The sequence below is a fragment of the Heliangelus exortis genome, chromosome 1 (genome assembly GCF_036169615.1).
Source record: "Heliangelus exortis chromosome 1, bHelExo1.hap1, whole genome shotgun sequence".
Classification (NCBI taxonomy): Eukaryota; Metazoa; Chordata; class Aves; order Apodiformes; family Trochilidae; genus Heliangelus; species Heliangelus exortis.
This window is the reverse complement of record NC_092422.1, coordinates 41305482-41326059: the sequence shown is the minus strand read 5'-3', so window position 1 is coordinate 41326059 and position 20578 is coordinate 41305482. Positions and strand designations below refer to the sequence as shown.

Here is a 20578-nt window from a genome sequence, read left to right as displayed (position 1 = left end):
ACCACATTAAAAAAATAACAGGAGTGTATTTTTTGGAAGGGAATGTTCAAAGTAAAAACAGGTCTGGACTTCATTACAGGTCAAAAGTGCTACATGAATTCACCTGCTCAAGGCATCATTTTTGTCACACACTTTTTTTTTTTAAAAAAAAAAAAGTCAGGTTTTTGCCACCTCAAGGAGAAAGATACAAAATCTCTTTCAAGTTCACTGCCAGAGGAAGTAACAGAAGAAACACAGGGGGGAGGAAGAAAAAAAAAAAAAAAAAAAAAAAAGAATCCTGAAATATATGTTGTTCATGTTTGCATTGGAGAAATGAGGATAAAAGATGAGAACAACTACTTTTGTTGTCTGCCTCATCCCCTGCCAGCAAGCCCAAACACCTTTAAAAAAAGTACAATAAAAAATTCTGAAGCTTGCATTCAGCATAATTTGAAAACTTCTTTTGGTGGAATTGCCTTTATAAACACTGCATTGGTAAGCTGAGAAACCCTGCAAAATAACTTCTGCATTGATGGGAAGTCACAGTATGCTGCAATTGGAAAAAAATGTTACTTTAATCAATTCTGAAAACTTTGGACAAGGTGAAACTGGATTAAGGAGTAAACATTTTTCTGGCTAATTAAAGGCTGAGCAAATTTGTGATACCAACATTTCTGCTAAAAATTTTTTTTAGAAGTCCTCAGGCAGGAAAATCTTTGTAGCTTTTTAATGGAAAGCAACTTTGCGAACCTGTAAAGACTGATGTGCTACTGGAAAAACTCATTGCAGTGTTCAGAAAACAACTGACAAAAACCATCAACTCCAGTCTTTTTGTGTGTTTTCATTCTGTGTTTCCCATGTAAGTGAAATATTTGTGAAATTCATAGCATCTGAATACCAAATACATGCTTTTTCAGAGTAACACCGTGAGGGCTATTTTAAGATGTTGGAATGTCATTAATTTGTGCCCCTTAGCTCAGCAATTTGTAAATGATTAGCTCAAGAGCACCAAAACAAAGTAAAGTTTGTCTAAGCCCATTTCACCTGACTGCTAGCATTTAACTTAGACAGTTTCATGTTCTAATGCCAAAACCTGGCGTATGCCATTTATTGTACAATTAAAAACAAAGCCTGACGTTTTAATGTTTTACTTATTATCAGGAAAACAATTTATTAAATTTTTTTAATTGGCTTTTTTTTAAGCCTAAAGCCTGACCCTTTCCACTTTCCAAGACTTCAAACAAGTTCTGCTGGGAACGAAGCCCCTGAGGAGCAAGTTTAAGTTGAGGTGCCACTGTCAAACCCTTGTCCTATAGTGACAGTAGAGGAGGAGGGAAATAATATGATTAAGCACAATGCTATTTAAATATCTATTTTTTTTGTTCCATCACAGGAGGCTGCACGAAAGGTTACCTGACTGCAGCAGCTTTGTGGCTCTGGTCTCTGGAAAAGCCTTAAACTCTCAAGGGGTCACAAGGCTGCCCAAACAAAGGTAAAAATGAAATTATATGGGGAAAAGTGAGGAGATCCAGAAATATTACCAAAGTTTAACTTTAGGAGAGGAGCTCTCCTGACAGAAAGCCACTTTGAATGAGGCAGCAGACACTACTTTGTGTTTGTTTGTTTTTTAAATCCTTGAAACAGAACACACCTACCACTCCTTTTTTTCATCATGAGCAATTAATTCGAAGTCAAAGCTTTGGTCTGCAGCTTAAGGCCTTTTATTTTATTTTATTTAGTTCTGGGCTAGCCTTTAAGGAGCAGTAAGGGAGGTTTAAAATTGGCAACATCATTGGCAACATACAAATTACCTGCTTTTAGGCACTTACGGACTACTCTTGTTTCAAGTTCTTCAGGTTTGAGAAAAAATCTGGACTTCAAAAATTCCCTACTGTAATTAATGCTTTGCTCTAACTTGACTTTAAATGAATTTAATCACTATGAGGGAACATCTGAAAAAAAAAAAAAAAAAAAAAATCGGCATCATCTGATATTTTAAAATGGTACCTCACTGTTTAACCATCCCCAGTTTAAGCCACAGGATCTTCCTACTAGATTTCAAGAAGGAAAAAAATAAGTAGTGACCACATTGACACAATTCTGAGGCTTGGTAAGAGGGGCTGGAGGCTGACAAGGAGTGGTGAGTGGTCCTGCTGCACAGTTCCCTGCTGCCTAGCCCCCCCCTCTGATGGAGGTATCTGTCCTCACTGACAGAGAGGACATAGGGTTTCTGTGGCTCCCACCACCCCCAATCCAAACAGTTCAGTCAGGTAATTTTGATTCATATGTATATGAAAATCATGTTTTTAATAACTCTACAATTACTCTGCATCATTATTCAATAGGATGCAGAAGCCAAAGGAATGTACCAGGCAATATAAGTTTTGAGGAAAGATGATCTAGATTTCTCCACATTTGATAAAGAGAAATAAAATTTAAGCATTCAATTCCTACCTTTTCAAAAAAAAAAATTAAAAGTACTAATTTTTTATTCTGAGAAGTTATCTGGAAATTTTGCAAGTCCTTACTCACCTCAAAGAAATTATAATGCAGAAGGTATCATACTGAAACCATGCTAGATCATTTCCCTAACTTCAGGTAAAGTATTTCAAGTTTCTCTTCCCTATCAACTGTTTTCATCCCCAGCTGCAAACATCTTTTCTGTATTTTGTGTGTTAAAAAAAAGTTAAAAAATAAAATTCAAATACACAGGCAGACTATTGTAGTAGCTTTGAGCAGAGATGTTCCTGTTCACCTCAGCTGGGCAAACTTCTACGATGAGAACCACCAAAGTAATCAGATTGCTTAGCATCCTATGCAAATTATTCAGATCCACCAGCAAGCAGACAAATGGAAGTGAGCAAAAAGCAGCAATATTGTAATGCAGCACGATGCTAAATTTAATACAAACATCTCTAAAGTAAACCGACAGGAGATAGAAAGCAAGTAAAAGTTTTGAGACTGAAGCATGAGTTACAGCAGAAGGTCCACATGATGATATTCAAAACAGAAAAAAACACTCCACAGACTGCTTCTGTTTGTTTCTTTTTCTTATCTGGAACAAAGAATATTTACCTGCTCCTGGAAAAGAACAAAGCAAAACACCAAAACAACCCCCACAAAACTTCTTCCAGCCACAAGTACATCTTGATGTTGTTGGGGCAGACAAATAGTATTAACCCACCTTGAACCTTCTCCCCACACACTTAATCTCTGCTAAACAAATATTAATAATTGAAAAGCACACAAAGTGATTTTACTAGAGAGGGTAATTAACAACTTCATTTCGGCTTAGCAGCTGATTTTTAGTTGGCCTTAAACCAACAGGAGTTTAAAAGAACTATTACACATGGATAAGATTCTGAATAACCTTGTGAGTTACTAGTTGGCATTTTGATGAGGCCCTCAGACTTCAAAGGACCCTTTTTTAAGAAAACGGGACAAAAGGCAAGAGAGGTCTTTATCATCATTTATGATAAATAAGATAGACAAATCCAGTGCATACTAGAAAGCTGACGTAAGGAAAAGCCTGAACTTTGCATGAGCTTCATCAGCATTTTAGGAGCCCTGAATTAGAAGATGATGGTAATTTGGAAAGGCAATACCAAACAGTCCAGTAGCACACAAGAACCTAGATAAAAACTTTCTGCTACTTTGCTATCAGCTGATGTGTGTGGGAGGACACACCACCAGACTCCAGTGGAACCCGTGCCCAAGAATTTAGTAACAACTTTCAGTGAACTAATCCCACCCTGGACACATAAAGCTCAAACTCTCTTGGTTTTCTCCTGCTCAGCACTAATGATTCCTATTCCCCCAGCCATGAATAGGAAGGCAAAACTTATTATCCCTACAGTCAGCTTTAGAAGCATTGCATGTTAAGGTCTAATCCTTAAACACACACACTGCTGACTATTAGGCCGTGTAGAAACATAAGGATCTCCCCCTCACTGATGAAAACTCGGCAATGACATACGGCTTAAATTAACGTAGTGTGAAATGAAAAGTACAAACCTCTAAGTGGAAAGCTGCCTAATGTAATTTTCACCATTAACATTTAATTTAAGAAGCAGATCAAAGAAGTGCATCATTTACATTTGCAAACATTAAGTTTTAAAGATCAAAGACCTCTCGTATTTCCAGACTGCATCTATGTGAGTAACTCGGTTAGAGTAATGAATCTATGCAGAGGGAGAACATGAGCTGCTTGTTTGCTCCATGCAGCAGTTTCCCCATCGTCTGAGACTGAAGCAAGTACATCAAGGCTCATCAACAAGCAGTCCCTGACACTACCTATAAATAGAAGAAAGGTCCTTTGGGATCTAAAATAGCATTATACCAATTTTTTTGACTGCTGGAGAATTCTCCCCCTGAAACTAGCAGCTGCTGCAGAGATTTTTCACAACTCCAGCCTGACAGCTATGATTTAACAGTGCTAACACGATGTTCCAGAGGGTCATTAATGACTTCACTTCATTGTGGTGTTTAACCAAAACCATGTTTTCATGACAGTATTACAGCCTAATTATGCCAAAAGTTTAACAGAGAGAAGTGCACTATATAAATATTCCAAAACGTCAGTTTAATTCTATTCAGAAATGAACTATCAGCAGCAAAAGTGATGTTTTAATGACCACTGGGATTTGCTGCAACAGACTCTGGTCGAGTTCAGTGTAAAGTAGAAAAAGAGTCCTGGCACTTATATTCAGGAAACAATCAAACCTTTAGTTCATGCTTTATGACTGCTGATGCTTGCTTCCGAGTGCATCCCAAAAAAACTGTAGCTTCAAATTCAAAATTAAATCCAGATTTTCTCAGCAGAGAACCACTGAATATTTCTGTTACAAAACTTATGCTAAAAGATAATCATGTAATTTGGACCAGTAAACAACAGCTGCTCAAGGAAGTTAAGAAGGTGGTCACAACTTCTCTTACTATGTTGAGCAGTGTGACAACACCACGCATGCAATGCTCAACAATATTTGGTACCTGATTGCTGGTGTTACAGTAACAATCAATCCCCAGAATCCTTCTTACTGTATGTTAAAATCCTCAATATTTCATGCTACCTATCAGACTGACCCAGTCAGAGGATGGAACTTTATCTGCATCTCCCTTATATCACCTGTTTCCCTTCTTAATCACAGGATTAAAAATATTTTTAAAGTAGAATGGAGGGGATATATAATGCTAACATTTACACAAATACTTTAATTCTTGTATCACAGCATTACACACCTAATACAGGACAGAAAAAGACGTATGAAATCCACATACCTCTAGACATGAGAGGATTTCTCAAGATCCACAAGAGAAGCTTCTCCAACAGACAATTCTCATGGTAAAATGTTGCATTCTATAACTAAGACTACCAAGCTCTCAGAAAGATGAACTGTCATATACTTTTACAACAGTTGAGGAACATCTCTTATTAGTACTCTGGGAAACAGTCTGCCTGACAGACTGGAGAAGTCTGTCATGGCAGTGAGTTTCATACTTCAGTTCTTCTCCCACAAAATAGAAAGGTGAGCAGTACCCATGCTCTCTAGATAAAGGAAATGATGAGCTGTGTCTGGCTGCAATTGTCTTGTAGCATCCTAATTTCAAAGGATGTTTATGCTGTATAATGCTGTAGAATATGTGGGCATTCCTGCCAGCCCCAAACTGGTTCACATGGATTTCTCTGACAGCAGCCGCACTGGTTCCAGTTCCCAGCTTACATCATGTAAGTAGACACAGCCAAAACACTTAAAGGTCTTAATGTGCATCTCTGTCAAAAATAAAAAAAACACTACATGCAATCCAAGCAACATGATACACATTGGCAGATTAAAAAAATTAAAAAAAAGTTAAAATGGTTAAAAATTGGTGCATGTCACATCTACCTCCACTTAGCAGTCTGCAGATGAGTGCTCTGTCCCAAAGGGGAATACATAATCCTTGCCTCAAGAAGAAATGAAGACACACAATCTTTACTCAAGTGAAGAAGCACATGCTGAGGTTGGGATAAGAAGGATCTGGGGATCCAGATATTTTCTTCATATCCTCTCCATCCAGGAGCAACATCTGCTAAATTGAGCCTTCACCATGTTCATCCATTCCCAGCCTATGCAATAGCACAGCTCAAGAGTAAAGATAAAACTTGGCCAGCTACAGCTGCAGCACAGCTGGGTTAGGGATAACACTCCAAGGAACAATAATTTTTAAAAATTTTAAAATTAAGACCAAGGTGAGGAAGGCTGGCATAGCTTAAAAAACAGCCAAGACACACCAATATCCTTTCCATAGTTGTCTCACCTATATCTGAAAGGCAGTGGGACAGTAGAGATGTCTTCTAACACGTGAGAGATGCCCTCCTCTATTCTACCCTCTCAGGCTGATTACACAGGAAAAAGAAAGCAATCAGATAAATTATGGCTGGAAATCTGTATGGCTGGATCACATCTAACCCATTTCTGCACCAGACACAGGAAACCAAATTACTGCCAGTCTCCTAACCATGCTGGAAAATGCTGCTCCCATCTTGTATTTTGTTACTGTGACCAGCAGATAGGGTGCTTCTAAAAGGCTTCCCCACGTGCATAGACCAAAGCTTCTTGCCAAAATATGAGCACCAAGTACTTCGTATTCTCACAAAATTAACCATTATACTGAGAACTAGACAGGATTTGTTGACATTATTCTTAGTTATGATATATCCAAACAATATTTACAAGAGCATTCACCTTTTTTTTTCTCTCCATAATTTTCAAGGAGAAAGAGTTTTCACAAGGAAACATCAAAGATAGCACTGGAAAATGGAATGCCACGAGATTTTAGTTGTCATGTTAAAAATTAAAATAAGAAAATTTTAGGAATTCTTAGCTAAGAAAGGGAAGAAAACAAAAAAAGAACTATAGGTACACATATGCATGCATTTTTCAGCCAAGTCTAACAGTAAGCTCCCACGACCTATGGTAGGAAAGCAGATGAGATACTGATTTTACAAATATGCAAGTGAATAATTACAAGTAATGTAGTAAGACATTCAGAAGTTTAGAAGAGCCTGAGACTGTATCCCCTCAATCTTTTAAATTAGAAAAACACAAAACAAATGCAAAAAATATATACATTAAATTCTACAAAATTTCATAATTTAAATACTCACAAGGTAAGAAGTTCACTCCAGGAAGAAGAAAAAAAGTAGTTATTAACAGATAACCTTAGGAACACATTTCTCCTCTTCCTTCTCCAAGCTGCTCTCCTCTGTCATGACTCCACACAGCTCCCAGCCCCTTCTCCTGACACTTGCCATGCAGAACTTCCTGGAGTCTTTAACGATGCTCTCAAGTGAGATCACAGCCCATGTCTGCAGGACCTACCCTAACGTCACAGAGGACTTTTGGATGTTATCAGGCGCATGAAAGCCAGGTCTTTAGTGAGCAGCCTAGTCTGTGCATTTTAATGGGGATTTGCCTTTGAAAAAAACTGACACATAAGACTTGTAGCTGTGAAGCAATACCTTCCTGAATAACCATTGAGTTGATGTTTATTATATCAGAGTTCTTTTTTTTTTCCTCCACAGCAACAGGCAAATGTCTGTGAGAGATATCCATCTGGAGCTCACACCACCCTCCTCACTCCATTTTCAGTCAGCCCAAATAAGAGCAGTTCTACACAGCCTTTTTACTTGAACATCAACAACTTTCAAAGAGGATGCCCACCTGTTTTGGGTTTTTTTGTTTGGTTTTTTTTTTTTTATTAGCACACAAAGATAGAGAGCTTTGCAGTTTGTTAAAACAATCTGTATTACTTTGTTTCAACACTTTTGTATGGGCAAAAGAATACAATCAAATGTATAGCCCCTTTTTGCTCAGGATTACATTTTCAGGTGCATCAAAATAGGTACATTTTGTCAGTGGCAGAATTTAGGCAAGCAGAGCATGATGAGACAAGGAGGAAAAGAGATTTTTTTTTTCCTAGAGTGGAAATGTAGTAATGGCTGGCTTTGTCCCCAGCTTCACCTTGACCTGGAATAGTATCTGAAGCACTTCAAGTCAGTGCAACAGCTAATGCTAACAGCTCTCCAAGAAAACCCCACAAACCCAACCACTCCTGTAGTGTCAAACCTGGATCTTTGGTTTGGGTTTTTGTGTGTTTGTTTTTTTTTTTTCATCTTCTCCACAGCCTCTTTGACATGTGGCTTCATTTGCTTCTGTTCTTTATCACATTGTGATTTACTAGCTGACATGGTCATTTGACCATAAATAAACTCTCAGACCAAAGTCCACAAGCTAGATTTTTCAAATTCCTTCCTGAGGGAAAAATAATACATAAATAGAAACAGTGAAATAGAAATATTCTTTCCAAGGCAGAATTTGCAAATAACACCGGAGATTAGATCTAGGATTAGCCTGCACCCCGGAAGCACAGGTAATGATCGCTGCAGAATTGTTGGGCCAGATGACCCAAAACCTCCAAGGGACCATCTACCAACAAATGAAGACTCCAACAAGACACAAAGGCTGTTCCTGCCATAGCAGAAATCACTGTATAAGCATATCAAATACTTTCAAATGCTTTGGCCCAGAAACTCCTGGAAAAGTTTCTATTCAAAGCAGCCCCAATTGTATTTACAAACCTTACGAAACTCATCCTGAAATTACGACTGGAAGCCAGCCATAATTCAGCTGTCCAGTTTATACCTCAACCCTGGGTACCAAACAAATGGCTCCCAAGTCATATAAGAGAGAGAGGTAGGCACTGAGCACAAGGAGGGAAGTTGAGAGGCTTCCAGGGATGGAGATGCCTTGTCTAAATTCAGGTGTCTTCACTAGCTCAGTTGCAACCCAACAGATGCCACCAAAAGGCCAACTCTGCCATCATCACCTCTGTCCTGGAACGAGCACTGCTGCTCAACTCACCTTTCAGGAGCCAGCTGAGTACATAAGAGCACAAAACAGGCTGAGTCTCCATCATCAGATGAAACCCTTTTTTCCAAATCTGTGGCGGGTCAGACAAAAGTCACTGCCACCACAAAGGAAAGCAGGAAAGGCTCATGCCAAGCACAGGAGTTTCAATGACACCTTGCTGTGATAACGGTCCAGAAGTAACACAAAACCACGTAATTGTGCCCTAGGAAGGCAGCTTGGCCCAACAAATAATAATATCACTGTCTATGCTAATTTAATCAACCCCAACCCAGAAAAGCCTTTAAAGCTGTATTACATGACAATTATTTTGACTTTTTTGCCAACAAAGTAATAACTATTTCTCAGAGTTAGTATATAAGGTTTCTTTTCTAATAATAGTAATGATTCCATGCTGAATCACATCCAGAAACAGAGTTAGGACTTTCACATGAGCTGGTGTAAAAAAAATGTGCCAACACACCCAGCACTGGTGAAAATATAAAGCAAGTTTTATTATCCTCATGCCTGCCTACGATCTTCCCAGATGTTTTGTACCACACATGCAAAAAACACTGTTAAAATTAAGTTTCTCTGTCCAGAGAAACACAAATTAAAGTTTCATAGCTAAATAACCAACATGAAGCTAGCACACTGTGAGTCAGATCCATGTAGTTTTCTTTTTGTTGGAAAACAAAACAAAACAAATATTTACCACTATTCATAAACAATAAATTCACAACAGTTTGCAGAAGCTCACAGCATAGGGAACTAAATTACCCACTTTAAAGTAGCTTATTCACTACACTTTAGATTTTCACTTGGATTGACAGTATTCAGATATGTGAAAAACAGCAAAACCAAAACACTCCTCTGATGGTAATTTGGATAATATGTTAGGTGTGTCAAGAACACCTCGACCAGCAGAAACATTTCTAGTACACAGGGTCTAAGATCATGTGCTGTTTTTCATTAAATTGCTAAAATTGGAAAGCCCATTAAAAAAATTATAGTTAAGAGTTATGTCAGTCTCCTTAAGCAAAGAAAGCTTGGGGTTTTTATTCTGTTTAAAAAACCAAACAAACAAACAAACAAAAAACACCACAGAAAACAACAACAAAAAAAATCAGTCTTCCAAAAAACCAAACAAACCCTCCTCCAGGAGTGAATAAAGAAGTCTAAAGAGGAGTGGTAGGTACAAGAAACAGCTGGGACATATCTGGTTCCTACAATACAATAAAACCCAAGTGTTTTCCAAAGCTCAGCAAGGTCACCATCTAACTTATTACACTCAAGTGCTCATTAAAATCTTTAAAAATTGGGGAAAAAAAAAAAAAAAAAAAAAAAAAAAAAAGGTGTTTGACAAAGAAAATCTGCTGATAGTGAGTCTGTAGTAATGCATGGTGGTGGGAGAGAGAAGCATGGTGAATGTGGAAACCCCCATGTTACCTCCTCCCCAAACTACCAGAGGAAAATAATACATCAACTTCAGAAAACTGAAGAAAGGATCAAGACATTAAAAAAAATGAAACAAAACAACCACACAAAAAAACCCCAAACCCAACCATCCAAGCAACCCAAACTAAAAGACAGGAGGAAAAGAACAAAAGTAACATTATGACTAACTGTAGTTGGTAACCATAAGATACAGAAGAAAAAAGTAAAATCTGACTTGTTTGTAGATCTTCTTAAGCTGCAATGCATTTCCCCAGAATAGAAGACATACCCATTTCTATAGTCTACAAGTTAATTCTTCCTCTTAAAGTGCCTGCAGATGCTGCTTTCATGAGGAATTTTAAAACAACGCTCAAGACTACAAAGAAAAACCATCCACAATGGAAACTACACTGTGAACTCAGCTCAAAGTTATGCATACCCATCACACAGGGCCGAGTGAAGACAGAGTTCAGACATCTCTGAGAAATCCAAATATAGACTTATCTTAAAAACATATAAACCCACCTTGCAGAAACCAGGAAACAGATTTTTACTCAAGCAAAAATCAGTCCTTTTTGTCTCTCAGACATGTCACCAAATGCATCACAGATAACTTTCCTGAGGTCCTGAATAATGTTTAGCCAGATAAAACAATTATTACTGTCACCCTCTACCTCCAAGATGGCTATTACTTGTATCACTATTGTTACTGACATTTTGCCACGGCCCTTTCATAGTCTGCAGCATGTGGAGAACATTATTTCTAGGATTTACATTCTCACAGTATTTATTTACCAGTGTGTAAATTTCTGTATGAACTCATATTTCTGTATTAATTGGATACACTTAGATTTACTCCATGGAAGGGCTCACAGCTACACACAATCATGAAATACTGATTCATACACCTAGAGGCGGGTTAAATATATCTCTTATGTGAGCCAGGACTTTGGCAGTAACGCTGTAAGAAGTTCTCCAGACACCAGCCCACCCAGGTTTTATTACTTGACATAATTACCCAGTATTAGACATGGTTTAGGAAACACAATATATAGATTTTGCCTTTTCATGCACACAGTTTTCGTTCTGACACAATCCAGCCCATCAGCTGGCGCCCTCCAAACTATCCAATGATACCTTGGCCAAAACTAAGGAAAACCTTTTCGTAATTATAAGTTAAACTGAAATAAAGGTACCTACTAAAAGAGCATTTGAACTATAAGATGAGCTTTCTGTCTCTACAGTTATTCCTCCCATCTGCCATACCAGACTGTATGCATTAGATTCATGCTTGGGGGAAAAACAAAACAAAATAATCACTGAGGTAAGATCTCTATGCAAATACATGGAAAACACTGCTGCTAGACCTCTTGCTGCATTTGCAGAAGCCATAAAAATATACAGTAGAAATGTAGATTTCAAACAGTCTCAACAAATAGAAACATTTGGTGACCACATGTCAGAGACCATTTACTGCATTTGATTGCTGTACTGTTGGTCCAAACCAAAAGATTTCAATAAGTAGTCCTGAAGGCTCTCAAGTTTTATCCTCAAAACCAACTCTTTCAACCAAGCTACTCTGCAAATCTGCTTTTTTAATCTTCTGAGCAGTCAGAAGAGTTGAAGGGGTGGGGGGTGCCTGTGTGTGGGTATACGCACATTTGCTTTTTCTGGAAAGAGACAAAACCAAAAGCCACCAAATAATTTTCCAACGTCCAAAATGTATCAGCTCTGAAAAGCACACTGTAACACAATAATAAATGAAGTCATAAGCACACACAAGAGCATGCAGACAAATGAGGCTATTGCACTACTTACTTAATGCCTGTGGCAGACACGAGCAGCACAGATATCTTTAGTTGCCCTCCAGCCATCCTGGACTCCATGCGTTCCTCTATTTGCTGCCTATCATAACCAACATAAACTTTTACCTTGCTACAGAAATCCTAAGAGTGAAATGCCTCTCTCCATCAACACTGGGTAGCGTTGGCACTGTGAAGGCCTTCCCGCCTTGCACGTGGTGTCTCTGCACAGGGAACAGTCCCGGGATTACAGGGCGCTGCTTGCAAAACCGGGACCATCGGCCTTGACATCAATATAAAATGAAATTATTGGCTTTCAGAATATCTGACTTCAACAACACTAAATCACGAGGGGAAGAAATTCAGGTCCCGAGAGGCCCTGTAATCACTTGGCCCTACACCTATTTTTCACTTCAGTGGATTTGTCAAGGTTGCTCCATGTGCTTTCCTACAGCCTGGAAGCTTCACTCCAACAATTCATTCAGGCACACGCTCACTGCCCGCCCACCCTCCCTCAGACAGGATCTGTACATTCAGCTGCTTTCAGAGGAGGGGGGGCAAATATCCAAGCCTTATTTGCCTCAGGGCACTCTAACTAAAGATTTACAGACTTTGTGGGTCAGGTTTCAAGTTGCTTTAACAATTTCAAACCAAAGACATTTACCTGAGGATTAGGGTTCATTTAAGACACAGAACATGAATCAAAAGCAGAGGGGTTTTATAAGAAACCAGCACACACTCTCCTCTTGAACTTTTGGAGGGGCATCACCACTAAAATAGGGAAAAGGTGTTTTAGAGGAGAGGGACCACGTCTCCCCTTCACTCACAAGGATGAATTTCATGGTGGACTGCAGAGGGGAAGAGGCAGACCGGCCTCCCACATCTTGAAGCAGGAAAACAGACACAGCAGTCTGGGATATTTAATAGCTGAGGGAAGAATGCTTTGGTTTTGAGGAACAGCTTTTGGCTTGCTTATGTTATAATATGGAACAGAACGCAGTAAAATAATTTTAACCCAGCTATTTCTAGCTTTGGCAACACAGCTCCACCTTAGAGAAACTATTTCTAAGTTGTGCTGTTTCAGTGTTTTATTCTAGTCTCAGTACACAGCATCTGCCCAGATGAGGTGCTAAATAAAGGCTGAACTGCATGTGAATTTGGCCAGCACAAGTTGTTACTGGCAGAGCACATAAGAGTCCAAAAGTCCTAGATGCAAGAACTCAAGACCACTAAGCAGTGGTGGGCTTTCTATAAGGAACACCTGAAAGAGTCTGAGTTTTGCACAGAAACTATTCTCTCCCCAAAAGAAGTAGATGTCCTTAATAGCCAGTTCTTCCAGAGTGACCATCTTTAGCTACAGTAAACTATACAGAGACAATCAACATCTCTCCTTGCTCAGTTCACCATAGCACACAAAATCTATTTTACAAGAGGCTGGGGACTACTCTTGTAGAGGTCCTTGCATGGTAAAGACTACAGACCTGCCTTGTCTGCATTATCATAAAATATGCCTCAACATGAATCTGAACTACAGAACAAGGTCTTCATTAACTAACACCAGATACCAGATGCTATTTTTTGTTATTACTTTTAATCAAGTTGTTGGTTGCTGCATTTTTATAGTGTAAGAACTAAAATCAAATGTTTTGGCCCCCACCAGCCAGTAGCTGCTCTACAACATGGAGGCTCCAGCTGGGAACAGGCAGAAGAGGGACTTGACTAAGACACAGTTTGCTTTCATCAAAAGTTTCAAGGGTAAATGGCAGCCAAAGTGAAAGGTTTCAGTGTTTTGGAGTGGTTTGGTTTTTTTCTCCCCGAGATTTGACAAATACAGCTGCCCTCTCCCATTACTAAAAGTCCTCAGCTTGAGGTTTGAGCTCAGGCTGTCTGAAAAGTTGTGTTTTTTTTTTTAAATCCCAGACTCCAAAGGGCTCTAAATTGAAACACAGAAATACATTAACACAGATTTCATTAACAAAGGAAAATATTAACAGTTTAAATTTTGTTCATTTAAATATATAGTAGCTAATGTTTGTATGCTTTTATCTTCCTCAAATGTTAGGGGATGCTGGCACACAAAACCTTACCAAAACATAAGAACTTCAAGTTCATAAATATTTGGGTATCTGCCACATCCTCAAAACTAATTGCTTAATCACTAGGGCTCACCAAGCTTCACTCTCAGTAGTGTACACACTGCTGCATTTCATCAAGATTCACAAAAGTTTGAGACATGTCTCATTACTCCAAAAATACATTTTTTCTTTTCATACAACAACAGAAACGATTGGTCTTCGCTTTTTAATCCATCTGGTTTTAAAGAGCAGGGAAACACAATGGACTCTCTGAAATGCAAACCTCATTTCATAGGGAAATAAATATTTACATTTCCCTTCAACATTACAGAATGCTTAACATCCTGTTTATCAATACCTTCAGGTTTTTAAGTTACGGGATTTAAAATAAAACATTTCTTCAAAGCGTAAATTTAAAAGTTACTTTAAAATGAAAGCAACTTTCACATATAAGAAACAAAGTATAGCCATACAAATTAGATGGGGAAGGGGGGAATTGAACATATACATGATTTTTCCACTGTACAAATAGTGTATGCTTTGCACTTACATTGCTTTGGTAGTGCTCCCATGTGCAGGAGCAAAAACAGGCAAAGAGGGAGCCCCTCGTAGGAATGGTACAACCAGCTGGTACCAAATGAAAAATTACAAAAAAAAAAAAAAAAAAAAAATTACAACAGGATTTGAAAGACAGTATAACATCACCATAACTAAGCTATTTAAAATGAGCTTCATCAATTTAAAGAAAGCAATGCAAGAAATGTATACATGGGAGGAATGGATGCCTTTGCTACGCCAACTCACGTTTAGCTCTTACTAAACTGACACTTAAGCAAGTCAGGACTGCATTAATTACCTACATTGATGGATGGTACTTACAAAATTGACACTTGTAGAAACAATTTGCGATATCCTCACCTACAGCTCTCTCACTTCAAAATTCTCAATAGATTTTAAGCACTAGATGTCATTGTTTTACAGAGGAACAAAGAAGCCTAGACCCTGTTCTTGACAAGCTTACAAGGATGAGGAGAAAAAAGTAACAAACACCCTTCTTTGAACATTTACTCTTTCAAAAGTTACTTCTGTTGTCAGAAATGATGTCCCAGTACCAGCTCAAGTAACTGGGTGCCAAAAAATAAGCTATGCTAAAATCCATACGAAGTGGCACACCAAGGCTCCTTTTCAGAAGCTCACCATCCCCTGAGTGAGGCTGTTTGGTATTTCTAATGTTTCTCCAGACTCCTTCCATGCCACCAGCCCTGGGTGCCCAGCCACATGCTGCCCGGGCTGCTTTCACACCTACACACACTCAGGTACACATCACTGAGCACAACCTCTCTCCCCACGCGTTCGCATACACCCCGCCAGCGGGTTTTCATGCTACGACTAACGAAAACAGATGTTTACATCAAGCACGATGTCTAGTCAGACACTGATATTTAAAAATAGAAAAGCAAATGAGCCTAATTTCAGGTTACTCTCTGTCTCGAACTCTTTTGAGACAGGAAGAAGAAGAGCGCCTTTAATTCAGACTGTCTCAGAGCAAGCGCTAAAGAAGCAATTTACAAGATGGCAAGAAATTACAAGCCTTAATTACAGGAGGGCAGTTCTGCCAGCCTTTAATTTGGATTTTGGGGAGGGGGGCGATGGCGATACTGCAAAGACAGATCTCTACAAGACTTGACGATACCTTCTAAAAATAGCAGCCCCGTAGCTGCTGACAAAGAAACAAAGTTTGGGAGCCGCGTCCCGAGCAGCTCCCGCCCGACGGCGAGGGGCGCCCCTGGGCAGCAGCGAGCCCCCGGCGTGCGCGGGGGGAGAGGGGAGAGGGAAGCCCCCCCCAGTTCCTACGGGAAAGGGACCGAGGGGTGACACAGAAGAGGACCGAGCGGCGCCTCACCTCTACCCATCGCCGAGCCTCGGCGAACGCCGCCTGGCAGTCGCACTCCGTGTCCTCTCTCCCCTCCATGGCCTGCAGTCAGTCAGTCGGTCGGTCAATCAGTCGGTCGGTCAATCAGTTCAAAGGAGTGAGTGAGCGGGGCAGCGAGCAGCCGGTGCTCCAGCGGGCTGGGGGTGCGGGGAGCAGGCGCTGTCATTCAGCTGCCTCCTTTTAACGCTCCCCGCGCCGTCTCCTCCTCCCTCCCCCTCCGCCTCCTCCCCGCGGAGCTGCCCCTCCCGGGAGCTCAGCGACCGCAAGAATTTGGAGGAGCCGATGGTTGTAAAGCAACTCCGCGCCCCCCGCCTCCTCCTCCTCCCCCCACCCGGGATCGGGGGGCAGCCGGACGCCCGGGAGGGGCTGCACCCCCCGCGGCGCCGGTGTCGGCGGTGTCGGCGGCGGCTCCGTCCCGCCGGGACGCAGCCTCCCCCCCGCCCTCCTGCCCGGTGGAGGCCGCCCCCGGCGGCTCCCGCCCCGCCGCATACCACGAATAGCTGGGGACAATCGCACCTTTCAGGGCCGGCCACCTCCGTCCCGGCCCCCGGCACCTGCCGCCCCCCACACCGCACCGCCCCGGCCGGCTGGGACTGCCCTGCGGGCCACCTCCTGCCTCCGGCGAGGCAGCGGGAGAGAGCACTGGTCCCGGGCCGGCTTCCCTCCCCTCCTCACCGGCCCGTCTGTCTTTGCAGACATAGACAGAGCCGGGTGCAGGGGAGATGGTGGGGGTAGGAACGGCTCCACGCTCTTCTGCAGCTTTGTCCCGGCTAGGGACGAAGTTAAGGGCCATTTCCACTGGTTTTAGAAGACTTGAGAGGTCCGGGCTTTGTTTTGAACTCTTTTCACGCAAAATGACCGAAGCACAGATGCCGGGACAAGAGCAGCTCAGCCCCCGTCCTTCCCTCCCTGCCCTCCACACCGTTTGCCCTGGCTCTGGTTTCACTCACAGTACCCCTACCCGCGCCTGTGGTTTTATTTCACTTTTCTTGACATTTTTTCCTACTCCTGTCCCTGCCCCCAGTCCTCTGCAACAGTTCCTTCGTCACTTCTCCGGTGTTCACGCTCGGAACTAATGCCCCGTCTCGGTACGGCTGTTCTCGGCCCAGCTCCTCCCGAGCCCGGGTGGCTGGTTCCTGGGCTCCGGCCACTATGGCAACCACAAACATTGGGGCGGCCGGGATTATGCTGTGCCACTGCAAAATTTCCTCCACCCAGACCCAAGCACACGAGCTGGAGTTAGGAGAGAAGAGGTGAGCTGACCAAACACAGAAAATCCCCTGTCTACTCCTGTCCTGGAAGAAAGACACAATCAGAGCAGAAAAGTCAATGATAATCAGGAAAAAGAGCAACTTTCTGGAATATTATGTGTAGCACTCGTAACACTTTTTCTTTTCTTTCTTAAAGTACTTGATTTTCTTTCAATGCTGTATTTAAGATGATCTTTTTCTAAGTAAACTCTCAATAATAGTTTTTCTTCCATATCTCCACTGTAAGCAAAATGGAGCTGTTGCCCACATCTTCTACTTGTATGGCCCAAGGTAGAACAGAGTCTGTAATTTTTTAAGGACTACTGAGAAAAAATAACTTAAAATTTGTTCTATGCATACAGTAGCTTCTCCTGAGATGTTTACTTGGGAGCATATCTAATTTCTGCTCTGTAAAGAACCTTCTTTAAATAGGAAAGAGTATTTTAGGAGATAAGCAGTACAGGTTTCTGTAGTACATGGAAATTTGTTACTGGTGGTACACACAGGCAGGAATACCAAATGACTCCAGCTGAAGTAAGTTTCACAGGAAATGTTTGACATTTATTAAAGTTACAAGTAGATAGAAATCATGTAGTTAGCTCCTCACAGTGGTATGATTTGAGACATCCATGCTACAGAGTCAGTGATGAATGAAGCAATAATCAAACCTATAATCTTAACATTTTTTTCCTACTCGTGTTTCCTGCTCCAAGCCAGATCAGCCACAAGAAGAAGAATCTCAATGAAGAATCTGCCTTTTTTCTTGAGTGGGAAGCTTGAGTATCAGAAAAAAAACAAACGCCCACAGCCCTTATCTCACTATTTAACATTCATGACTACAAAGGCTAAAAAAAGGTCTACATAAAGCATGGATATGCTGACATCAGTTTGTGTTAGCTGCTATTACTAAATACTTTTCCAAAGAACTACTGCAGCTGTTTCCCTAGTCTGCTGGTCTGCCTTTTCACTTCATATAAAAATATGAGGCTTGTCTCTATGTAGGAGAAAGTAACTATGAATACTATACAAGTTTAAATTTGAGAGTAAAACTCTGAGACAGGTTTCAAAAGAGGTCATGTTTAAAAAACAGCTTCCAAGTTCTTGCTTTTTTCTGGCTGGTTTATTTCACTTAATGGCAAAACAAATAACTTCTCTTGTAAATCAAGTGTTTAATGATTTAGATCAAATAATTCAAGTAATTTGGGTAATCAAGTAATTTCATTAAATCCTCTTTTGACTAAGCTGCAAAGAAATAACTTCAAGCTGAAGTTATTCACTGAGTAAAAATAGTGCTAACATGGAAATTTCTTCCTCTTCCACAGACAACTTATCTATGAAAGCCCAAATAAGAACAAAAATAGTTTCATATTCCTTTGTGCTAGTAGCAAGGTAAGTCACCGGGCTGCTAGATTAGAACAGGACTGCATACACCAGGTATGTCCACTAATTGTTGGTGTCAAAAGTAGCAAACAATATTGTTCTACCCAGCAACTGTGTGTGCTGCCAGAGGTAAGTCAAGGAACAGTTTGTCATACTCTTTTTATTGAGAGTTCTTCAAATATTTGACACAGTAATGGTTTCTAACAAGGCAGGCTTCTTCCCTTAAGGAAAGAACATGTTCATTTTTAAATATGGACTGTTAATTGTGTTTGTTTTCTAAAACACATTTCAATGATAGAAAATACTCTTTGTCTTTCTTTCCCTAACTGAATCATGCAGCCATGACAGAAAGGAAAGAGCACTGTGCTGGTGATTAAATTCTTACAGTTTCTGAACAAAATGCTTGCAATAACAAGGAGAAACTTACACCAGTATACTTAAAAGAGCTTGAACAGTTCCTATAGGTGCTTAATAGCACACCAGCTCCACCGAGCTAAAATTAATGTAAGTGCTGAGTATGCATCGTCACTTCAATCCTACATGCACCATTTCCATAAGATGATGTGCATGGCCAGCCCAGACTGCAGAAGCTGAAGAGGGATTTTGAAGAGGGATTTCCAGGCAGTGAGTAGTGCTGCGTGCCTGTGGGCAAACCATGCTCTACAGAAACGTGGTAAGGCTCTGGCAGGGCTGCACAAGTTTGGAAACAGAGCATTATTTTCCCACAGAGCTTCAGCTAACAAGCAGCGATTGTACAGATAAGGCAACACCTGCATCACAGAGCCAGAAGCACCGTGTGGCTCTGCAGGGCTTATCAGCCCCTTGCCGGACTACACAAGTCAACCAAGTGTTTGTACCTCACTCCAGGTATTCAAGTCACACAGCCTGGAGAAGAGAAGGCTCAGAGGAGACCTCATCACTCTCTACAACTCCCTGAAAGGAGGGTGTAGCCAGGTGGGGGTTGGTCTCTTTTCCCAGGCAACCCTCAGCAAGACAAGAGGGCACGGTCTCAAGTCGTGCTGGGGGAGGTTTAGGTTGGATATTAGAAAGAATTTCTTTATGGTGATCAAGCATTGGAATGGGCTGCCCCGGGACGTGCTCGATTCTCCATCCCTGGAGATATTTAAAAAGAGACTGGATGTGGCACTCAGTGCCATGGTCTGGTAACTGCAGCAGTAGTGGATCAAGGGTTGGACTTGATGATCTCTGAGGTCCCTTCCAACCCAGCCAATTCTATGATTCCAGGATTCTATGTTAATGCCAAAGATATTCCAGCATTGTGTAGATCCCTTTACAGAAATTAAGGCATTGGCCTCAAGATGGTCGCCAATGCCTGTGCCAAAGAATGGTCTCAAAAGCACTGGAAGGCCATTAAGCTGTGTGTGTTAGCTAAGGCAGTATTTCTGCAGTGTGGTTTTTCAAAATTTCAATCTAGCAAGGGACCATGCAGTGAGTAGATATAGTTCAGAAAAAAAAAAACAACAACAACCCACAAAAACCCCAAACAACAGAAACCAAACCAACAAACCAAAAAACAAAAAATAAAACTTGTGCACTGCTTTTGCTTTGTAATCTTAACCTTTTGAGAACCTTTCCAAAAGCAATGATCACTAAAAAGTACTATCTTGTTTATTAATAAACAAGAAATCAAAGCTAAAAGTAAAAAAAGAAAAGGAGAAAACCTCACCCTACATGACAGCTGATTTGAGGTTTACAAGACCCAAACTAACATATTGCCAAAATACTAGGAATTCTTATAAATAAAGTAACAATGTATATGTTAAAAAAATACTTATTTACAAAAAAAAAAAAAAAGCAAAAGCTTACATGTAAA

At 40.7% G+C, this 20578-nt stretch overlaps 1 protein-coding gene across 24 annotated transcripts in view; it reads right to left on the bottom strand.

Annotated features, from left to right (window-relative positions):
- LMO7 (LIM domain 7) overlaps positions 1-16467 on the bottom strand; it is a 134830-nt gene extending 118363 nt beyond the window's left edge. For 22 of the 24 annotated variants that reach the window (XM_071740845.1, XM_071740861.1, XM_071740905.1 and 19 more), the window contains exon 1: positions 16085-16297. In XM_071740845.1, coding sequence (XP_071596946.1) covers positions 16085-16153 — 69 coding nt within the window. In that variant the 5' untranslated portion in view covers positions 16154-16297. Of the gene's footprint in view, positions 1-16084 lie in introns of all 24 variants that reach the window. The other 2 variants (XM_071741042.1, XM_071741065.1) reach the window with 1 other exon arrangement.
- Positions 16468-20578: the final 4111 nt, after the last annotated feature.